The 18027-nt window shown below is 43.8% G+C and overlaps 1 protein-coding gene across 1 annotated transcript in view; it reads left to right on the top strand.

Annotated features, from left to right (window-relative positions):
- Positions 1–9589: 9589 nt before the first annotated feature.
- GPC3 (glypican 3) overlaps positions 9590–18027 on the top strand; it is a 427066-nt gene continuing 418628 nt past the window's right edge. Inside the window, exon 1 of the mRNA XM_082377895.1 lies at positions 9590–9955. Within this exon, the coding sequence (XP_082234021.1) occupies positions 9781–9955 (175 nt within the window). The 5' untranslated portion in view covers positions 9590–9780. The remainder of the gene's footprint in view (positions 9956–18027) is intronic.

Genomic DNA, 18027 nt, shown 5'->3' with positions numbered 1-18027 from the left:
TCTACAGAAAAATGGTATGAATGGATATATTGCCTCAGTTTTGAGAATCCACAGTAATATTAGCATAGGGATAAGGAAACTCGGCAGGCTTAAATTTTTTTTTTAGTATTAATGACACTATGAATGTGTTAAAGTAATCAGTAATATTACAAGTTCTATTTGCAGCAAAAGTAAAGTGAGAGAGAACTTCTCCCTGGATTTCAGAATCATGGCTGCTTCAGTTGTGAACGCAACTGTTCATAGAAAGATAACCTGTTGTTCTCCTCATTTTAGAGTTAAGAACTAAATCACCTCTGTGAAAATATACAAAAGGACAATAGGCAAATCCATCCTTCATTCTTTGATGTGTCTGTTTAACTGTCCCAGGCTTTCCGATCCTTGAGTGGTGTAGGGGCATCTGATAAACCCCAGGTGATTTAGAAGCACAGAATCCTGCTTTATATTTTCATCTTATCTAGCTGCTTGCATGGGATTAAATGACCTTTTTGCCATAGGAGCAGTTATGCCGAGGAAGATGAACTTTCCCTTCCATCTGCGGGGTAAATGTTGTTCCTCCACATGCAGACTATCAGCTGAGGGACTGGCATTGTTTCCGGTTGTCAGGATATCATTGGCCTTTTTCCTCTGAAGAAGAGTCAATTCATTGCCTAGTATTAAACAGAAAACAAGAAAAGTAAATACAGCATGATATTTCCCTACAATGGTAAATTAGAAATGGTATGAGTGTATGTGAGTATGACTGTGAAGTTTAAATCTGGGGTAGATCTGGCTGCAAGCTCAAGTTTGAAAACTTTTTTTTCAGAAGTGAATTTGAGCTCCTGTAGTTACATCCAGGAAATACGAGCCATTACCAAGGCTGGGAATTGAGGGTAAGGCCAAAAAAAAAGGCCTGGAAATGTAATTGTAATTGGGGAGGCCAAACGACAGAGGTTAAGCCCTGGGAAATGGAAAGGCAAATCGGTGTCTGAGAATTCCTGGGCCTGTGGCAGGTCTCTTGCTGGACTCTGGCCATCACTGAACACTGCTTAGCTCTTATACCCTCCACGTGGACCTGTTTTAAGGGAGGCTGAAGGAGGACTGAGCTGGGGCCAAGATTGTGAAGTTAAAGGAGACCCTCTGAGAGCATATGCCCCCTTCAAACTTACGAATCATGTGAAACCTTGATAACCTGGCGTTCCCAATGCTGGCATCGTGGTAAACCTGGCAATGAACTCACAACCGAAACAAAACTGGATAAGGGTCATGAGGGCAAAAATTTTGCCCTCATCACTATGTCACCAGTAATTAGAACATAGTGACTGTTCTACAAACGTTGGTAATAAAAAACTAATTAATGTTTATTACAAACAAACAAACAAACAAACCTGGCTTTGATGGCCTTTAAAAGAAATAGTCTTAAGGTTCACAGGATAATGTGAATACCTACAACGTGCCAGAAGCTTTACCTATTTTATCTCTAGTCTCTCAAAGACCTTTCAAGGTTATATTTTTCCTAGCATATAGAGAAGCTGAAAGAATATTATAGTGGACACTAGTATCCTGACTACCTATATTCTACAATTAGCATTGTATTATACTTGTATTATCACATGGATCTATCTATTCATCCATTTATCAACCGAGGTTAAGCTTTTAATCCTCATTTTGTAAGTGAAGTCTCAGCCAGGTAAGGCGGCTTGTCCAAGGTGCCCCAGCTAGTAAGTAATAGAGCTAAAATCTGGACTTGGGACTATCGAACTCTGCAACCTATGCCCATTCCACCATGCCGAGCGGACTCTTGTGATCACTGTGTTGCAACATAAGTTAAAGCAAGTAAACCGGAGAGTGGGTTGAAATCGACTGAGAGGTTGAAGTTACTAGTGCTAAAACCAGAGGAACATCCCAGGAAGGGCTAATTTAGCCTTTGACCCCAGAATTATAATTTGTAAAAAGCAGACTAATGCAGGAGGGCATGCATCTATGCATTCTATATCATATGTTAAAGAGGAAGGGACAAATCATTACAGGGGATTCCTGTTGTTGTTTTTAAGAAAGCAAGTTTCATGATGTGTAGTAGGCCCAGTACAGACTCCGCTCACTGTCTCACCATTTCTGTAGATTCGTAACACAGTACAAAAATTGAATAAGATATAACAGAGCATCAAGAATAGATTAGATTAGATTTCACATACTTTGTTTACTAAGGCAGGGAAATATGTAATACATTTCAGAAAGATTTCCATAGATAGGATTGACACAGGTTTTCAACAGGGAAAAATTAATAATAAACACTCCCAAAAGTTTATTACCATAATTTCCAAACAATATAATAATTTGTTAGACCCCCATACACTAAGATTTAGGTAAACATAGTCTCTTACCTTTAGTAGTTTACAGTCTTAAAGAGTCAACATCAAAGCCTCAGTTATTTAAAAATTTTAATGACTTAATTACAAAAGTCTCTGACTTAGACTTCTGGAGATAAAATACAACAGAAGTATGTCTGTTTATATCTCCACTCTTGCAATATTGCTTACAACAAGCATTACTGTGCTTCTCGTTAGGAGAAAAATTAGATTTTAAATGTTGTACACAGTACTTTGTTTTTTGATTTTTTTTTGAATTTTATTTTATTTTTTATACAGCAGGTTCTTATTAGTTATCTGTTTTATACATATTAGTGTATACATGTCAATCCCAATCTCCCAGTTCATCCCACCACCACCACCCCACGCCCCTCTGCCACTTTCCCCCCTTGGTGTCCATACGTTTGTTCTCTACATCTGTACACAGTACTTTGATTAAGAAGCGCACTGATGAATCAACAAATATTTCTTGAGAATCTCCTATGGAGCCATTTCTGGGGTCTGTGTTGTGAGGGATGCATTCAGCCATTCATTCAATAAATATGTATTGGGGCCCTACTATACATTCTAGGCACTGCTCCAGATTCTGGGTACAGAAGTATAAGAACCCTTCCCTCGAGGAGTTCACAGTCATAGAAATACGGACTGTCGGAGGTAGGAGGAACCTTAGAGAGCATGTAGTCCGCCATCCTCAATTTACAGTTAAGGAGGCTGCGGTTCAGAGATGTTAAGCTACTGATTCAGGGTCACAGTGCTCAGAGTGGCAGAACGAGAACTAGAAACCAGCTCTTTCGACTGCTGGTCCTCTGCTCTTTCAATTATTCCAATCTATTTGGGAAGACAGGGCACTCCCACATGAAACAACTTCAGAACAATACCAGACAAAAAGCTGCTAACAAACCATATGACATTGACCATAAGTTTAACAGCAGTTAGGGAATGACTGGAGACATCCAACAGAGCTTAAATCTTCTGAGTAATGACATACAATTTATTTATGGCAGGGGAGACTTGCTATACTTCTGACATGTTATAAGAATGAATGAGATGAAGGCATTCCAAGGAAGCAGTACTTCCCTCTGGATCTTATCATCTTGCTTTGTTTTGGTATGTTTGCTATGTTTTGGTACACAGGCTAGCATCTCTTTCATTTACAACAGAAAACATGACATAAATTAGGGGGGAAATAATGGAGAAAATAAAACACGAAGGTAGTGGAGTTCAACCTCCAATCTGTAATTTACACCAAGTTCTACTGAGATGCAGAATCTCATGCAAACCATATTTACTGACTTCTGAGTATTGCTTGAATAAGAGCGAGCCACGGAAGAAGAGTGTCCCTGTGGGATACTTTTTGTAGGAGAAATCTTTTAGTTAGACATTTATCCTCAAATGGGCTACCTATTATTGGAAAGTTTTTATGCCTTGTGATTTTAATAGGAACTCTCTATCATTAGGGAATGCAGGAATTTATTTTTGTAAAGAAAAGCATATCAGGGCTTTATTTAAAAACATTTACTCAGTGACTACCATGGGCCAAAGCACCGTGCACATACTTAGCATAATACTTCTCAAACAGTCTGTAGTGAAGGATCACTTTACTTAATATTATTTTTATTTTCTGATATTAATATGAACTCCTGCGCATCTAAAGCTCACAAGTCATGGTAGAGACAAAAAAGTAAACATACATTTGCTACCCAATGTGGCAAATGTAGTGGTCACCCCAGGTGTTGGTACAACAAGTATAGCAGACTCTGGGCTTGGTTGGTAAGGTATGGAATGGTCTGGTACTGCTCTTCCCCTCCTTCGGCTACAGGTCCCAACCATACTGCCTCTCAAGAACACAGTTCCTAATGGATAGACTTTACAATAGCTATAGAGTTAGGGGTAGGGGTGGGGATGGCCTTTTCATATGAGATGCTACTGTTGAAATTCCCCAGGACTTAGGACTGTGGGTGAGGCTTGGGAAGTGGGATGGACGAGGCCACTGAAAGTATGAGTTGCTGTCTGTGGCGGTGGCTGGCTGTTGACTTCCTCCCATGTGTTGCTGGGAATCCAGGGAGCTGTGGGGATGGGAGAGGACCTTGAGGGAAGCAAACACGTGAGAGGTCAATGGTTAGAGACCAACTATTGACCTATTGGGGACCCAGGTTCCAGAGCATAAAGACCCAGAAAGAGCTTAGTAAAATTACTTACAGATTCTACACACCATACAGCAAAATAAATATATTACATTACCTGAACCACTGTGTTTTGGGGGACACAATAATTCAAAGCAAAACAAAGTATTCGTGGATTGCCATGTGGCACATAAAGCTGTGCCTCAGGCGTCACCAGCCTTTAGATTTAAAGCTACCGTCTTCTCGATCACCAAACTACAAACCCCTTAAATTTTAATAGAAAACCGACTCTCCTATGCAATAGAGACAAAATGTTAGATAGACATATAGTATATCTGCCCAATCAAAAAAAAAAAAAAAACGAAACTCAATGGACTAGGGGTATGAAGAAATATGTTAGGAATCTAGATCAATATTCCTTACACAAACGAAGACAGAATAGAATAATTTTTTATTTGCAGCAATCAACATGATGCCACAAATAAAAATCTCAATAGTTTTTTTTCAAAGTCTTGAACTCTAACTTGCGAGAACCTCAGTACATTTTGTGGATTTAGAGAGGGCAAAGCATAGTCCCGGTCTGGGGAGAGGCTATCCATCCACAACTCATAATGCAAGCATCTCAGCCGGGCCTATTAATTTTCCATACGCATAGAGCCAAATTCTACCTGGGATTATTATGCAATTTTCAAAATGGCTTTAAGTCTTTCAACTTACAAAGTTACCATTTACATTGCACTGGCCTGCTGGCCGGGATTGAATGAATGAACACTCTTTCCCAAAGGACCATAATTCATTCTCTGATCATAGCTTATACATTTGGGAGAATTGGGATCAGTGTGCCTGGCGCCTCCCCTCCCCTCTGTCCCACAAAGGAGTCATACACTGCAAGAGAAGGAGACAAAGTGGCTGTGTGCCAGAGTGCAGAGGTGTGGCTAGGGAGGTGTTGACTGTTAGCAGCGCCAGCCTAACATATAAGCAACTGTCTACATGATGTGATTTCAGGTGTACCTAAAAAGGCCTCATTGCCCCTCAGTTTAAACACTCCCTTCCCACTGGCAAATGCCTGGAATTCCACAGTTTTTAGAGCCCTGTGCCTTCGGTTTAAAGCTTTGATCCCTGTTTAAATACCCCTACCCCTGGGTGAGCAGCCCCATTGTATCCTATCAACCGTATACCCTGTAAGCGGATGAGTTTTAAAATTTCTTCTCAGAAAGCAGGTTTTGAGGGTGGTGTGAAGGGGAGGAGAGGATACTGTGTACCTCAGGGGGCTGGGGAGGGGAGAGCATCACCTGTGGCGGCAAAGGGAACCGGGCCCAAGACAAACCGTGTGTGCGTGTGTGGCCGTGTGCAGGGCTATGTATGAGCCCCTCCCATGGCGGCAGCTGTTGAACACCCTTTCTTAACCCTCTCCCAGAAACCTTGATTTATGCTGCTTTTGGAGCCATGGAACCAGACTCTCCTCCCAGATACAGCAAGATAATAGCTGCTGGCTACAGCTGGGAATTCTCGAATTCTTTCAAACTGGAGACGAGGAGCGAAAGGTGAAGAAAAGTTCTTCTGGGCCTGCTGTGCTAGGTAGCCTTCCTCTGCGGCCCAAAGAGGAAAATGGGGCCCAATGGTGTTATCGAAATGCTTCCAACTGGGCCTGAAAGCACAGAGCCACGAACTGTAGAAAGTGAACACCGGCTCAATCAGCACACCCTTTTGTGTTTCTAGACTGATTGTTTCTCTTTGTCTCTTCTAGTTGAAGAATAAGGATGAGTCATTGGCCTGACTTCTAATATGAGGAAGGGAGCCTTGAAAAGTAAGACAGTTGTTTACGTGAAAGGGAAAGAGAAAACCCAACCTTAATTCATAGTCACCCATCTCAGCAGTATATAGCATATAAAGGAACAGATTTGACGCTTTGGTAAAGGAACTGGATTCTGTCAGTAAAATTCCACACGCTCGATAGACAGCTGTCCACAGTGCCCCTGCAGGCTTTCCTGACCGAAAACCTATTCTTCGGTGCTTATTCCAGTGCTTGAAATTCCACTGTTAGAGTTACAGCTTGTGGGCTGGAAGGCTAGAAAGTCTTTGAGGGTCACTTATTAAAAAAAAATGCAACCACTCCTTAAGCCTAGAAAGTTAAATTAACTCCTACCTTAGGTCGGCGTAAAACCCTCATGTAGCTGCTTGGAGGCGGCGCAGAAGCTTTAAGGCCAAAGAAATATTTGCCAAAACCTCAGGGTCAGTTGGCTTACGACCTAAGTCCAAATCCTTGTCTTTCACATACCACCGCACAGGTTTTGCTATATCCTCGTATTCTCAATACTGTTTAATATTTTTTTAAGCCAGCTCACATTTTTATTGAAGTGAATTTATCACAGTACTGTCTACCTAGCTTTGTCCTAATGAAGTCATGGGTTGGATGCACTACTATGTATATACATACATTTCTGATCCACATTACAACAAATATTTATTTTAAAACAACCAAAAACTTCACCGGCCCACATACCACCAGGGATTCACTTTGGGAAGCACTGCTCTGGCTCGTACAAAGTGTATTAGATATAAAAGTATATATTAAAAATAAGAAGCCGTAGTCCCTCTTTTCAAGGTACTCAGTACCCAGTAGTTGAAAACAACTGTTGCCTTTGTAGTTAGTTGCATGAGCTCTGGAAGATCATGAATTTATGGGAGGTCATGTCTTCCTCTGCGAGGTCATGAAATTCAATCAATGCTTGCCTTCCAATCTGCCCTTTGGTCACAGGGCTCCACAGGTGGAACATATCAAACTCACCAGCCAAATTATGACTCTTAATTGGTGTTTCTTTTAAAGTGGATATGTCATTTGTCAAATGTTCAATGCAGGCGCAGGCCTAGCCCCAGGCAAAATTATGAAGTAGGAGAAGAATGCCAGATACATAGGCTGGACTCAAATGTTTGTTGAAAAAAAAGAATGAATGAGCCCTCCGTCCTTGAATCTCTCTCTCCCAACCCCCAGATCCACTAGGTGCCTTTTGAATTCTATCTCCTAAATATCTCCGGTAGTTTTTTCCCTTTCCGAGTCTCCTCTGACACAGGAGTTTATCATTTCTTGTCTGGATTATTTTCACAGCCTCTTAACTTGCTTCCAAACCTCTTCCTTCTCCAAGCCATTCTCCACAATGTTGCTGGAGAGATCTTTTCATAGGGCAAATAAGGTCATGTCACCTGTCTGCTTAGAGTTTCCTTAAGTGGTTCCCCAGGCTCCTTTGCATGCTTTGGGGACTCTGCATCATCTGACCCTTGCTTACCTCTGCTGCTGTAGCTCTTCTAACTCCCCAGCCTGAAACCATTACTTGCACCTCCCACCATCCCACTGGGCCATGCCAGGCTCTCTCTTGTCAGAATCTTTGTTCGTCCTGCTTCTTTTCCCTTGGCCCCCTTCCCCCCATCTTCTTTTCTCACCTCAACTCCTACTGGTCTTTCAAGCCTGAGTTTAGGGCATCACCTCCTCTGGGAAGGTTTCTGTGACTTGCCCTCTCACCCCCTTAGAACTCTGCATTTGCCTCTATGTTAGCACTTACCACATGCTGTGTTAACATTTTTCTGTTTAGTTGTCTTTCCCACAAGACCTGTAGCTCTTTGAGGTCAGGTACCACAGGTTAATCTTTGTATCCCACTGTCTGTTTGTATCTCACAGTGTCTGGCACGTAGCAGCAATTCAAATATTTGTTACTGAATGAATGAATGAGCTCCTCGGCCACCTGTCTTTCCTTTGCCTCTCTTCTCAGTCCACAAGTTCTGGCACACGACCTCTCCCCCCCTGGCCTGGCTGGTCTCCCCCCCTGGCCTGGCTGGCACTCGTTGGAGAATTCCTGGGGTGGAGGCTCTCCTTTTTCTTTCCTTACCTAAACCTGCTTTTACCTAGATCAGGGACAACACGATCAGATGATAAACTAATTCACACTGAGGTGTTAAATCATTTCATTATACAAACACTTATCGAGTTCCTGCTATGTGCCAGACATTGTGCTTAGGTGTGTGTGGGAGTCACCAGAAAGGACCTGGGAGTTAAAGATCCCTACTTAGGAGCATATGGGTAATGACCAAATACATGCCTCCTCTGAGAGGTATCTGATTTTCAAAGAACTGGATTTCAAATGATGAAATTTAAACAGGAGAGGTAGGGATTTGGGTCTTGGAGACCTCTCAAGCAGGCTAGCTCTGGCTCAATGAATTTGCTGTGTGAAACGATTTTCTAATGAGTTAGGCTGACTTTAAGCCCCAGGTTATCTTGTTGTCACCAGTTATGCTTTGCTTCATGAAAGGTCACCAGGGGCTACCTTACAGGAGACAGATTTCATCCTGGGATCAGGTGCCTTCTCTGACTTTGCGTGGTTCTGTTAAATCAAATCTAGTAAGCCCCACGGGCTGTCAGACTTTTTAGGTACAGTATTCAAAGATGAGGCAGGCTGTGAACCTCCTGCCCCTCTCTGCCAGCGGTCCCCAGCTGCCCCTGAATGTGACTATTTGTGGGGTGGGTTTCCGAACCCGGCCAGAGCTGCGTTGGGAAAACGGTTCGAGGGAAGCTCCTCAGAGAACAGGAAGAGGAGGTGGATTTTGTGCGGAGGAGGAAGACCTCTTGCGAGGCTCTGGTGGCCAGAGACGAGCTGGACCGGGCTGGGAGGAGGGATACCTAAGCCAGGGACCCCCACGCACCCCCAAGGAAGGATGGAGAGGTTGCAAAAATCCTAAAGGGAAAAGCCCTCTCGGCTGTAGGCCAATGAGCGGCGGGAAGGAGGAGTGAGGCTGGGGAACTTCTCCCAGAGCCAGTCAGAGGGGACGGCTGCTGGGAAGCCAATCAGCGCGCCCGAGCCTGCAGCCCCTCTGCAGTAGTTATGCCAGAGCTCTCTGTGTAGAGCGGCGGCGAGCCGGCAGCTGGGCTGCGGGGCCAGGAGCCACCGCACGCGCTCCGCGTCCTCCTCTCGCGCCGCTCCTGCCCGGTCCCCGCGCCGCGGTGCCCCAGCAGTCCTCGCAGCCCCGCGCCCGCAGCCTCGCCGCGCGGCCGCCGCCGCCCCCCGGCCGCGCAGTTCGCCTCGCCCCGCCCCACCCGGTCCCTCCTCGCCCCGCCCCAACCCGGTCAACCCCGCCCCGCCCCGAGCCGCCGAGCCGTTCCCGCCCTCGCCCAGCGCCCAGGTAGCTGCGAGGAAACTTTTGCAGCGGCTGGGTAGCGGCACGTCTCCCGCTCCTTAGGGCCACTGCCAGGCTTGCTGAGTCCTGGGACCGCTCTCGCCCCCGCTGCCACTCTCCCGCTCTCTCCTCGCTCCCGGCGAAGCAGGATGGCAGGGCCCGTGCGCACCGCGTGCTTGGTGGTGGCGATGCTGCTCAGCTTGGACTGCCCGGGACAGGCACAGCCCCCGCCGCCGCCGCCGGACGCCACCTGTCACCAGGTCCGCTCCTTCTTCCAAAGACTGCAGCCCGGACTCAAGTGGGTGCCTGAAACCCCGGTGCCAGGTGAGGAGTCGTCCCTCGCGCGTTCCCCGCGCCCGGCGGTGAGCCAAGGGGCGCATGGTGGAGGTAACCCGAGCGCGCTAGCCCCGCGGGGCCGCGATCGTGAGCCCAGCGGCCGGGCACCTGGGAGTGGTCGCCGTGCCCGGGCCCGGCCAGGTCTCCCGAGAAAGGGAAGAAGGGTATATGTGGGCCGTGTCCGCATCTCCCAAGCTCGCTGGGCTGTCAGCGAAGGTGCGACTGGGAGGAACCGCGAGCATGGCCTTTCTAGCGAGCGCCCATTTTTGGGGGGAGGGCGGGAAGGCTGGAGCTGGTTCTCCCCGCCTCGGCGAACTGGCGCCCCACATCCGAGCTGGTGCCTCTGGAATTTGCCACCCTCGCTCGCACGTACGTGCCGGAATTTCAGCCTCAGCTGGACCGCGGCTCCGGCCATTCTTTCCCCAACCTGCCCTCACGCCCTCCTTTCCGCAGCCTGGGTTCCCGAGGCTCGCGGGCCCAAGTGCAGGCAAAGTTGAGGACAGATCTCCGAATCCTCAGTGGCAGGTAAAGACACACGGAGGGAAACTTTTGAGTAGGTAGGAGGGTCCCCCAAATGAGGAGGGCTGAGCCTTTTCCTTCCAAACAGCGTCTCTTCTCTAGGCTGGCAAAATCGTTTCCAAAACCGGGCTGCTGGCCCGGGGAGCAGGAGTCCAAAGATGATTTAACTCCTCCCCTTCTCAAACTCATCTGCCTTCTTGACAGGCTGGACCCTGAAGGGGAGATGATTTTAGGTGGAGGAAAGTTTCTGAACGCCTGCCTTTTGTTCTGCACAATCAGGTCGTGTTGTAAGGGCATATTTTAACCTTCCCTGAGCGCTGCCGCTGTCAACAGATGAATATTAATGGCCTTGTGTGATTGACTGTCCCACGGTTGGAGTCCTAAAAGCCTGCCTTAGAATCCAATTAGGACAAGTTGCTACACTGGCAATGCAGGCAAGAAGAGTCGGCTTCAAACAGGTTTATTTATCAGAGGTGCGCTCTAAGAAACGGCTGGTTGTATTCACAAACCGTAAGACGTTTGTGGCCTCCAGTGTCTCTTCGCCACCCAGGCATCCAGCGAGGCGCGCGTCCCGCGTTTCCGAGGGATCGGGGAGCAGCCCTCGCCAAAACTTGGCTCGTGGCTCTCAACAAGTCAGGGAGGCGGGCCTGATGGTTGGGCCAAGTTGTGAATGCGATGCGCGCCCTGTGGGCGCTGCCGGCGAGCGTTCACTAGCGGGAGGTTACCTAGGCAGCCAGCGCGCCCTCAGCCTTTTCTTTAGGTGGATGAAAAGAGCCGAGCGAGCCTGCTGTTTAGTTGCAAAGGTAATTGGTCACCCTTTTTGGTGACTGAAATGCATTTGCGCATATGTTAAATATTGCTTTGCAGGATTTAGCTCTAAGGAAGGGTAGAACTACCTCTTCCTCTGTTAAGTGTTAATAACGTACCACGTGGGCGTGTGCAGGAGCTGTAAGGGGCAACCTATGAATCAGCTCCACAGAGCTGCAACAGCAGGCGAATCTCTCTCCCCTCGAAGTGCCCTGGTAATTAGCTTGGTAAGGCCAGAGAACATGCTTTTGTTGGTAATGTAAAAATTGGTCCTCACAGGATGAGCCCCCCACAAGATGAATGGATCCAGGGTTGGAGCTGGGGCCACATTGGGCGGGTTTGAAGCCAAGGGGTAAAGATTGTGCTTAAAAGAGGAGAAAGACCAGAGGGAATGCACAGATACTCATTTAGCAACCCCCCTCTACACAGGCTCAAGCAGGAGCTCACCCTCCCTTGCCCTCCCCCAGCTCTCTGGCTGCCTGCCTCTTTGCAGCATCTGTATAAAAGTATTGGGAGGGCCCACACACTGTGTGTATGAGATTTGGCCTGGGCTCCCTCCTTCCAAGCTCCCTTACTCCTGGCCTAAGGATGGCCATGTTACATACAGAGAGCAGGGACTCGTAATGGAGATTTTTCATTTTCCTTAAGTATTTCCCAAACTCTATAGGAAAAATCCCTTTCCAAGGGTCTTTACCGTATAAACCCAACATTCCCTACTTCACTTCTGTTTAACAAACATATGCCCTGTTGAGCACCTTCTACGTGGCAGGCACTGTTCTGACTCACTCTGGAGCAAAGCCAAATTTCAAATATGGCGATACCCACACAGCTACCATATAGCCTGGATTTTCTGGGATGGTGCAGATTTCCAATGCTCTGTCCTGGCATGAAACCATGTGTCCTGAATTTTAGTTGGGCAAATATGGTCACTGTAGATATGGAAAGCATGGTAAAAATCCTAATGTCTGTGTGTGGAAAGAGCTCATCAGTATTTCAGAGGAGAGATGATAATGGCCGACTAAATACAATGGCAAGTGCATAATTTCAAAGTGAATAAATGTGTGATTTGCTGCTGTCGTTCAGTGGTTGGAAATTGAAAGAGCGCTGCAAATTATTTGATAGTTATGAACCATCATGATGACCGCTTGACTTTTTTTTCCCCATCTATATTTTAAGCCGTGTTCAGTTCTCCCGCTCCACTGTATTAACTGCATTAAAGCTTTCTTTGTCCCAGATAAAATGAGATTTGGTCACAGTAAGGAGAAATCCTCAAGAATGTCTTGTCTCACTTAGGGGGAGCATGGGATTGACTGTTAACTTAGGCCATTAGCAGAATTGGGTTAGAGTGGATAAGGTACATTTCTTATGCTAATATGGATGAGACTAAATGGCATTTGAAATCAGCCGGCCTAAAAAATAAATCACTGGTGCTGAAGGACTACACTAGACTTCCACAAAGCTGATCTAAAGCCTTACGATCTCATGTTCCCATTTCTTTTAGTGTTCAAAGGCACAGGATAGCAATGCTAAATAGCATGTCCCCCAAATCCATAGATCTTTTCGTACCCCACTCTTTTTTTTTTCCTAAGGATTTGTAACTTGGAAAGCACCACAGATGGAAACCAGGCACACAGAGTTAGCATTTGGCAGAAAAATCCATATAACTGACTTTCAGTGCAGCTCTTTTGCCCTTATTTAATTTAGAAAAATTCAGAAAAAAGCCAATGAGCTCATAAGTCTAGATGTTTATTTTGTTTTGCTTAACCTACCCACAGGCGCAATCAAGAATGGATACAATTTTAGGCAAGGAAAGTGAGCTAGTAATCAGACAATGATGTTTCCAATTGTCTCAAGGGAATGTTACAGAAGTCTGAAAAAAAATTCCTCTAAACAAAAATCAAGTGTAATTCACTTTATGAATGCCATACACCACTTTTGTCGGGGTGGTGGTGAAGGGGACGGATGGGAATGAGAAAATCAAACAAACCGTGGTAGTGTTGCAACTCCCCAAAGACTGAGAAGTCTTGCCTTAGAGGGCCTTGGAAAGTGCAAGAACCAATCCAGGAGGCCAAATGCCCGAATGGGTAAAAGGCAGCCTTGAAGAGCCAAAATTGACTTGGAGTTTCTCAAATGGATGAAACAACATAAAAATAAAAATCAACGTTCTCGAAAAGAGAGTTTGGTATTCGTTGTTGTTGCTTTAGAGTATGAGAACTAGCAACCTCCTCCGGGTTGCCAGCTGTAGTTCCCCAATTAGTTGGAAGCAGTTAGCGGTCCTAAAGTCGGGAGAGAGAAGAGTGAGGTGTGGGAGGGGTTTCTCTCCTCTGAGATTGCCCTAGACAGTTGAGTGAGCAGGTGATTTGTTCAAACTTTGAAAAAGTTGTATCACCATGTGCTAACTTGGAATAGTTTAGAGAACTCTCTCAAATGTGGTCTGAATATATTTATTGCGCTAATCCTGGTGATTGGTAACGAGATGTTCTCAGAGGGAAGCATCGATCTGATTGAGGAGAAGGCTGATGGTCGGTGGAGCGCCTTGGCCTGAAAGGAGTCTCAGACTGCCTGCTGTGTGTTGGGTTTTGGGGGTGCCGAGAGGAGTAAGACATAGTCCCTTTTGTCAAGGCGCTCACAGTCTAGTGGGGGGGGCATACAAGTAAACAGGCTTCTCAGGAAACTTGTGGGATTAAATAGGGTGAAAAGGGCTAGAAAATACCTCCAGGAAATTGGCTGAAATGGTCACAATAGCCAGCCTGGGCAAGGGAAAAGAACTGACGAGATGAAGTGGGAGATAGGAAGAGGTCGCTTAATAGGGCCGCCATCTTAAAAAGTTTTCTTAATTCTTGGAGCAAATTCTGTTTGTAAGCATTAGGAAATACAAGCATAAGAGGATTTTGATGGATGCTAGATGACACAGATGGTGTCAGTTTTGCAATGTGTTTTTTTTTTTTTCTTATGGGCCGGTAGGTTGTATCCAATATTTTGATGCAATATTTTTGAGCATTCTGCTGCTTCTGTCTTTAGAGTTGCAATGTTTGCTGTTCACTGTAGCCTAGAAAAAGGCTGCTTATTACCAACCTGGGAGAAAAGAGGTCTGGATTTGTCTGATGCGAGACAAGACAGAAAATACGTTCTCCTTAAATGGCAGCTATCAATAGGACCACGCCAACTGTAGTGTTTGATGCATATACAAAAGCATGGTTCTTAAGAGGTATCTTATTACTCATTTCTAAGAAAATTGAAGATAATCACTTATAACTTGTGCACACGATACATCATTTGGAAAGAATTTCACTGGGGATCATATTGCTCAACTGAAAAGTTCTGGCATGCTGAATTTGTACATTTTTGTGAATGCTTCCTTTTACTCTGATCTCTCGCTTTTTTTCTGCATATGGCTATTTGTATGTTTTAGATTATAAGCTCCTTAAAGGGAAAGCACTGTATTTGATGCAGTGTTGAGCACAATGCTAAGAGTACCGTAGAGCATTTAGTAAATAATTGATAATAGAATTTCTAGATCGTTATGTATTCTTCTATGAAACTCTCAAATACTTTCTTAAGCTGTATGTCATCTTACTTATTTTAAAAGTCTAAGTCCAAATTTTTATGAGACATTATTGGGGTATGTGGACAAACTTTTCAAGCTGCCTATATTTTGACTGGAGACTGGTTCAGGCTTACCTCAGTTAGCTGGCGTCTCTTACCATCAGGCAGGGTTTATTAATGTTGAGTACCCAGAGAACAAATTGAAAGTGGCAACATTGTTATGACTGGCTTAGTATCATTAAAGATCAACAATTATTATAGCACATAAATTGTAAGACATCTCTTAAATCAAAGTCTCTTTGATTTAATGTCAGCTAGACCTTTCTCACTAATGTTGACATTACCATATTTGGGAGTTGAGCTGTGACACATGCCTGGACCTGTTGATGTACCTCACAGGTTTCTGTAACCTGGGATCAGAATTTGTGCACAGGCTCAATTCCAGAGACCATACCAGGAACCAGCATCTCTTCAGCCCTAGCTGAGCTTCTAAGCAGGTTTGATGTTTTTGGTAATCTAGGGTCTAATGGAAAGTGTGGGCAGAAAAATCCCCCACTCATCTGCCCATATTTAGCAAATTGTCAGGCTTGAAACAGGATCCCCAGCACTCCATTAAGAAATGAGCATCAGAAAATAGAGTCCAAGTCATGGGCCCCAGACTGGCTTTAGAGACAGCATAAAGTAATGGGAATTTACCTTCTGAAGCGTAATGGCAGGAACACTGCGATTCACAAAGCAACGCGAAGGTGAGCATATCAGCAGAGAAAATGTGCATTTTGAAATGCTGTGTGTGAGGGGAAAATGTTCACTGGGACGTTATAGTCTCACTTGAATACCTTGTTGAATGTACAAAGTAAAGTATTAGTTCTCTTCTTCGAATTAGGCCAATTAAATATTAGTTATCCAAGTGCTAATTATTAGAAATACTTGTTTGCCATTTTTAAACAAAAATGAATCCACATTGATTAACAAGGAAGGCACTTTCACTTTTGCCTCTCTATGTGTGTAGCTACATAAAGCCTTATTTGAGACTTTGTATTTTTTCTCATGAGGGAAAAGGAGTCAGTGTTAGGACCAAAATGCATTGCTAGTGTTCTGAACAGTTAATTATGCCTAGTAGCTGAACTTGTATTTATATGCTAGATTAGTAAATCTACTAAGCTCTTTGAAGTATATTTAATAGGCTTATATTGATAAATAATTGATAGGAAGAGAGATAAAATACAAGTGAAAGTGGCAGTAAAAAGGGACAGAGAAGTTAAAGCCATTATAAATGAAACGTCCACCCACTGTATTCCAACCATTCACCTGAAAGGTGGAAGATGTACATTTCTCAGAAGTGATGATTTTGAGAGTATTCTGTATTTTTCAAAATTTCCACAATGAAGCATGCATTTATTTCTTATAAATTCAGCAAAATTTTAGAGTAGAATTTTAATTGGCCTTTTGACTCTGCCTTTTGAATATAAGTTTATTACTGGAAAATTAGAAATCCTGATTATGGTATCTTTAAGGTACGTGTTTGTAATTATCTGTATCTCCCTACTAGACTGTGATCTCCTCAAGGTTATAGGGGCTGTATTTTATATATCTTTGTATCCTCAGTGTCTAGCATAGTGCATAGTACAAATAATAGGTACCCCATAAATATTTGTAGGCTAAATGAATGAATGGAATTATAAATGTATTGTAACCATAAAATTTCCGTAAAACCAATATTTAAGTAGTTGATTCCTTTTTACCAATATACTAAGGTTTCTAAAAAAGTAACTACTTTTTCAGGTCAAAAATCCATTTGTTGTCTATGGGTAAGTGATAAAGGACATTGACTTAATTCATTTGGCTGTACTATATGACTTAATTCATTTGATTGTACTATAAAAGTAGACTAGCCAAGTCTTACAAGAGGTAAGTAGCTTGTGCTTGTTTACAAGGCTATTTTAAGTAGTTTAAAAATAAATATATTTATGTATATATAAATGCATATATTTATTTTCACTTTACAGATCTGTGGTATTTAGTGTGAAAATAATGCAACTGGTGTCAGTTACAGAAACATACACTAAATGTATATAAGTTTCTCCTCAGTGTTTGGTGTTTCTTACCTATAACATCAAACTTCATAAATGTACATCTAAAAGGACATAATCCAAAGTGGTTTTCAGCCATGGGAATTTTATTGGAGCAGTCTAAAGGGCCTCATGAGAGTCCTCTTAATTTCTGTATGCATTAGGGCTTACTCTCAAAATTGGCTAGCGATGACCCATCGGGAGTTCTTTCAGATACAGGTCCAAGCAGGAAAGAGGGGAAAAGAGAAAGAAATGATGATCATTTAAAAATAATGTTAGAATTCTATTTGCATAGTTTCCTTCTTAATTGTGGTTCTGTTCCCTCTCTCCCACACTCTGCATAATACATACTTCCTGGGTTTCTCCGTTGCTCTTTGTCAAATTTTGGTTTGGATGATTGAAGCTGAGGGAAACATGGTGAAGAGAGGAAGAGTTAGGGTGATAGATACAGGGAGTAGATTAAGAACCCTCATTCTGGTATATATCAGAAAGTTAACTGGCACATAACAGACTGAAAGGATTGGAAAACATTTGAACATGGAAATTATCATGTGTGCAGAGATAATACAGAGATATGCCCTAATTGCATTTGGTTCCCAGAATTACTGTATTTGTACTTCTTACTTAGTATCCATGTTTTTTGAAGTCCATAGTTTATTCATAGCCTCTGACAGACCCTATGCTCATTGAATGTAGGAGCCATGTTTGATTGTCTTGGTATCCTCTAGAGTGGCGAGTAGAGTGCCTTGTACAGAGTTATTATTAAAGGTTGGAATGACTGTAAGAATAAATACCTAAAGACATATTCTAGAGGACTTGATCACTGTCACATGAGGTCCTAGGATGGCATATACCTAGATAGAGAATGACTGATTCTCTGAATGCATCATTTTCTAAACTGATCTGCAGCAGAGACTGAGGAAGGGGGGGTGGTGAAGTTGAAGCATATTTCTCTATTCTCTGTGGCCCTGGGAGCCTTGTTGCCCCTCTTTCAAAACTAAAGTTTGAGGAGGAAGTGACAAGTAGAGAGAGATTTTAGCTGCAGCTTTATCTAAATGTGGTATTTGCATATGTTTTACATATATATTCATAGATTATACATATGTATAAATATATATT

Source organism: Balaenoptera borealis, assembly GCF_965194805.1.
Source record: "Balaenoptera borealis genome assembly, chromosome: X".
NCBI lineage: Eukaryota > Metazoa > Chordata > Mammalia > Artiodactyla > Balaenopteridae > Balaenoptera > Balaenoptera borealis.
Note: the sequence above shows the minus strand (reverse complement) of the source record. Positions and strands in the feature narration are given on the sequence as shown.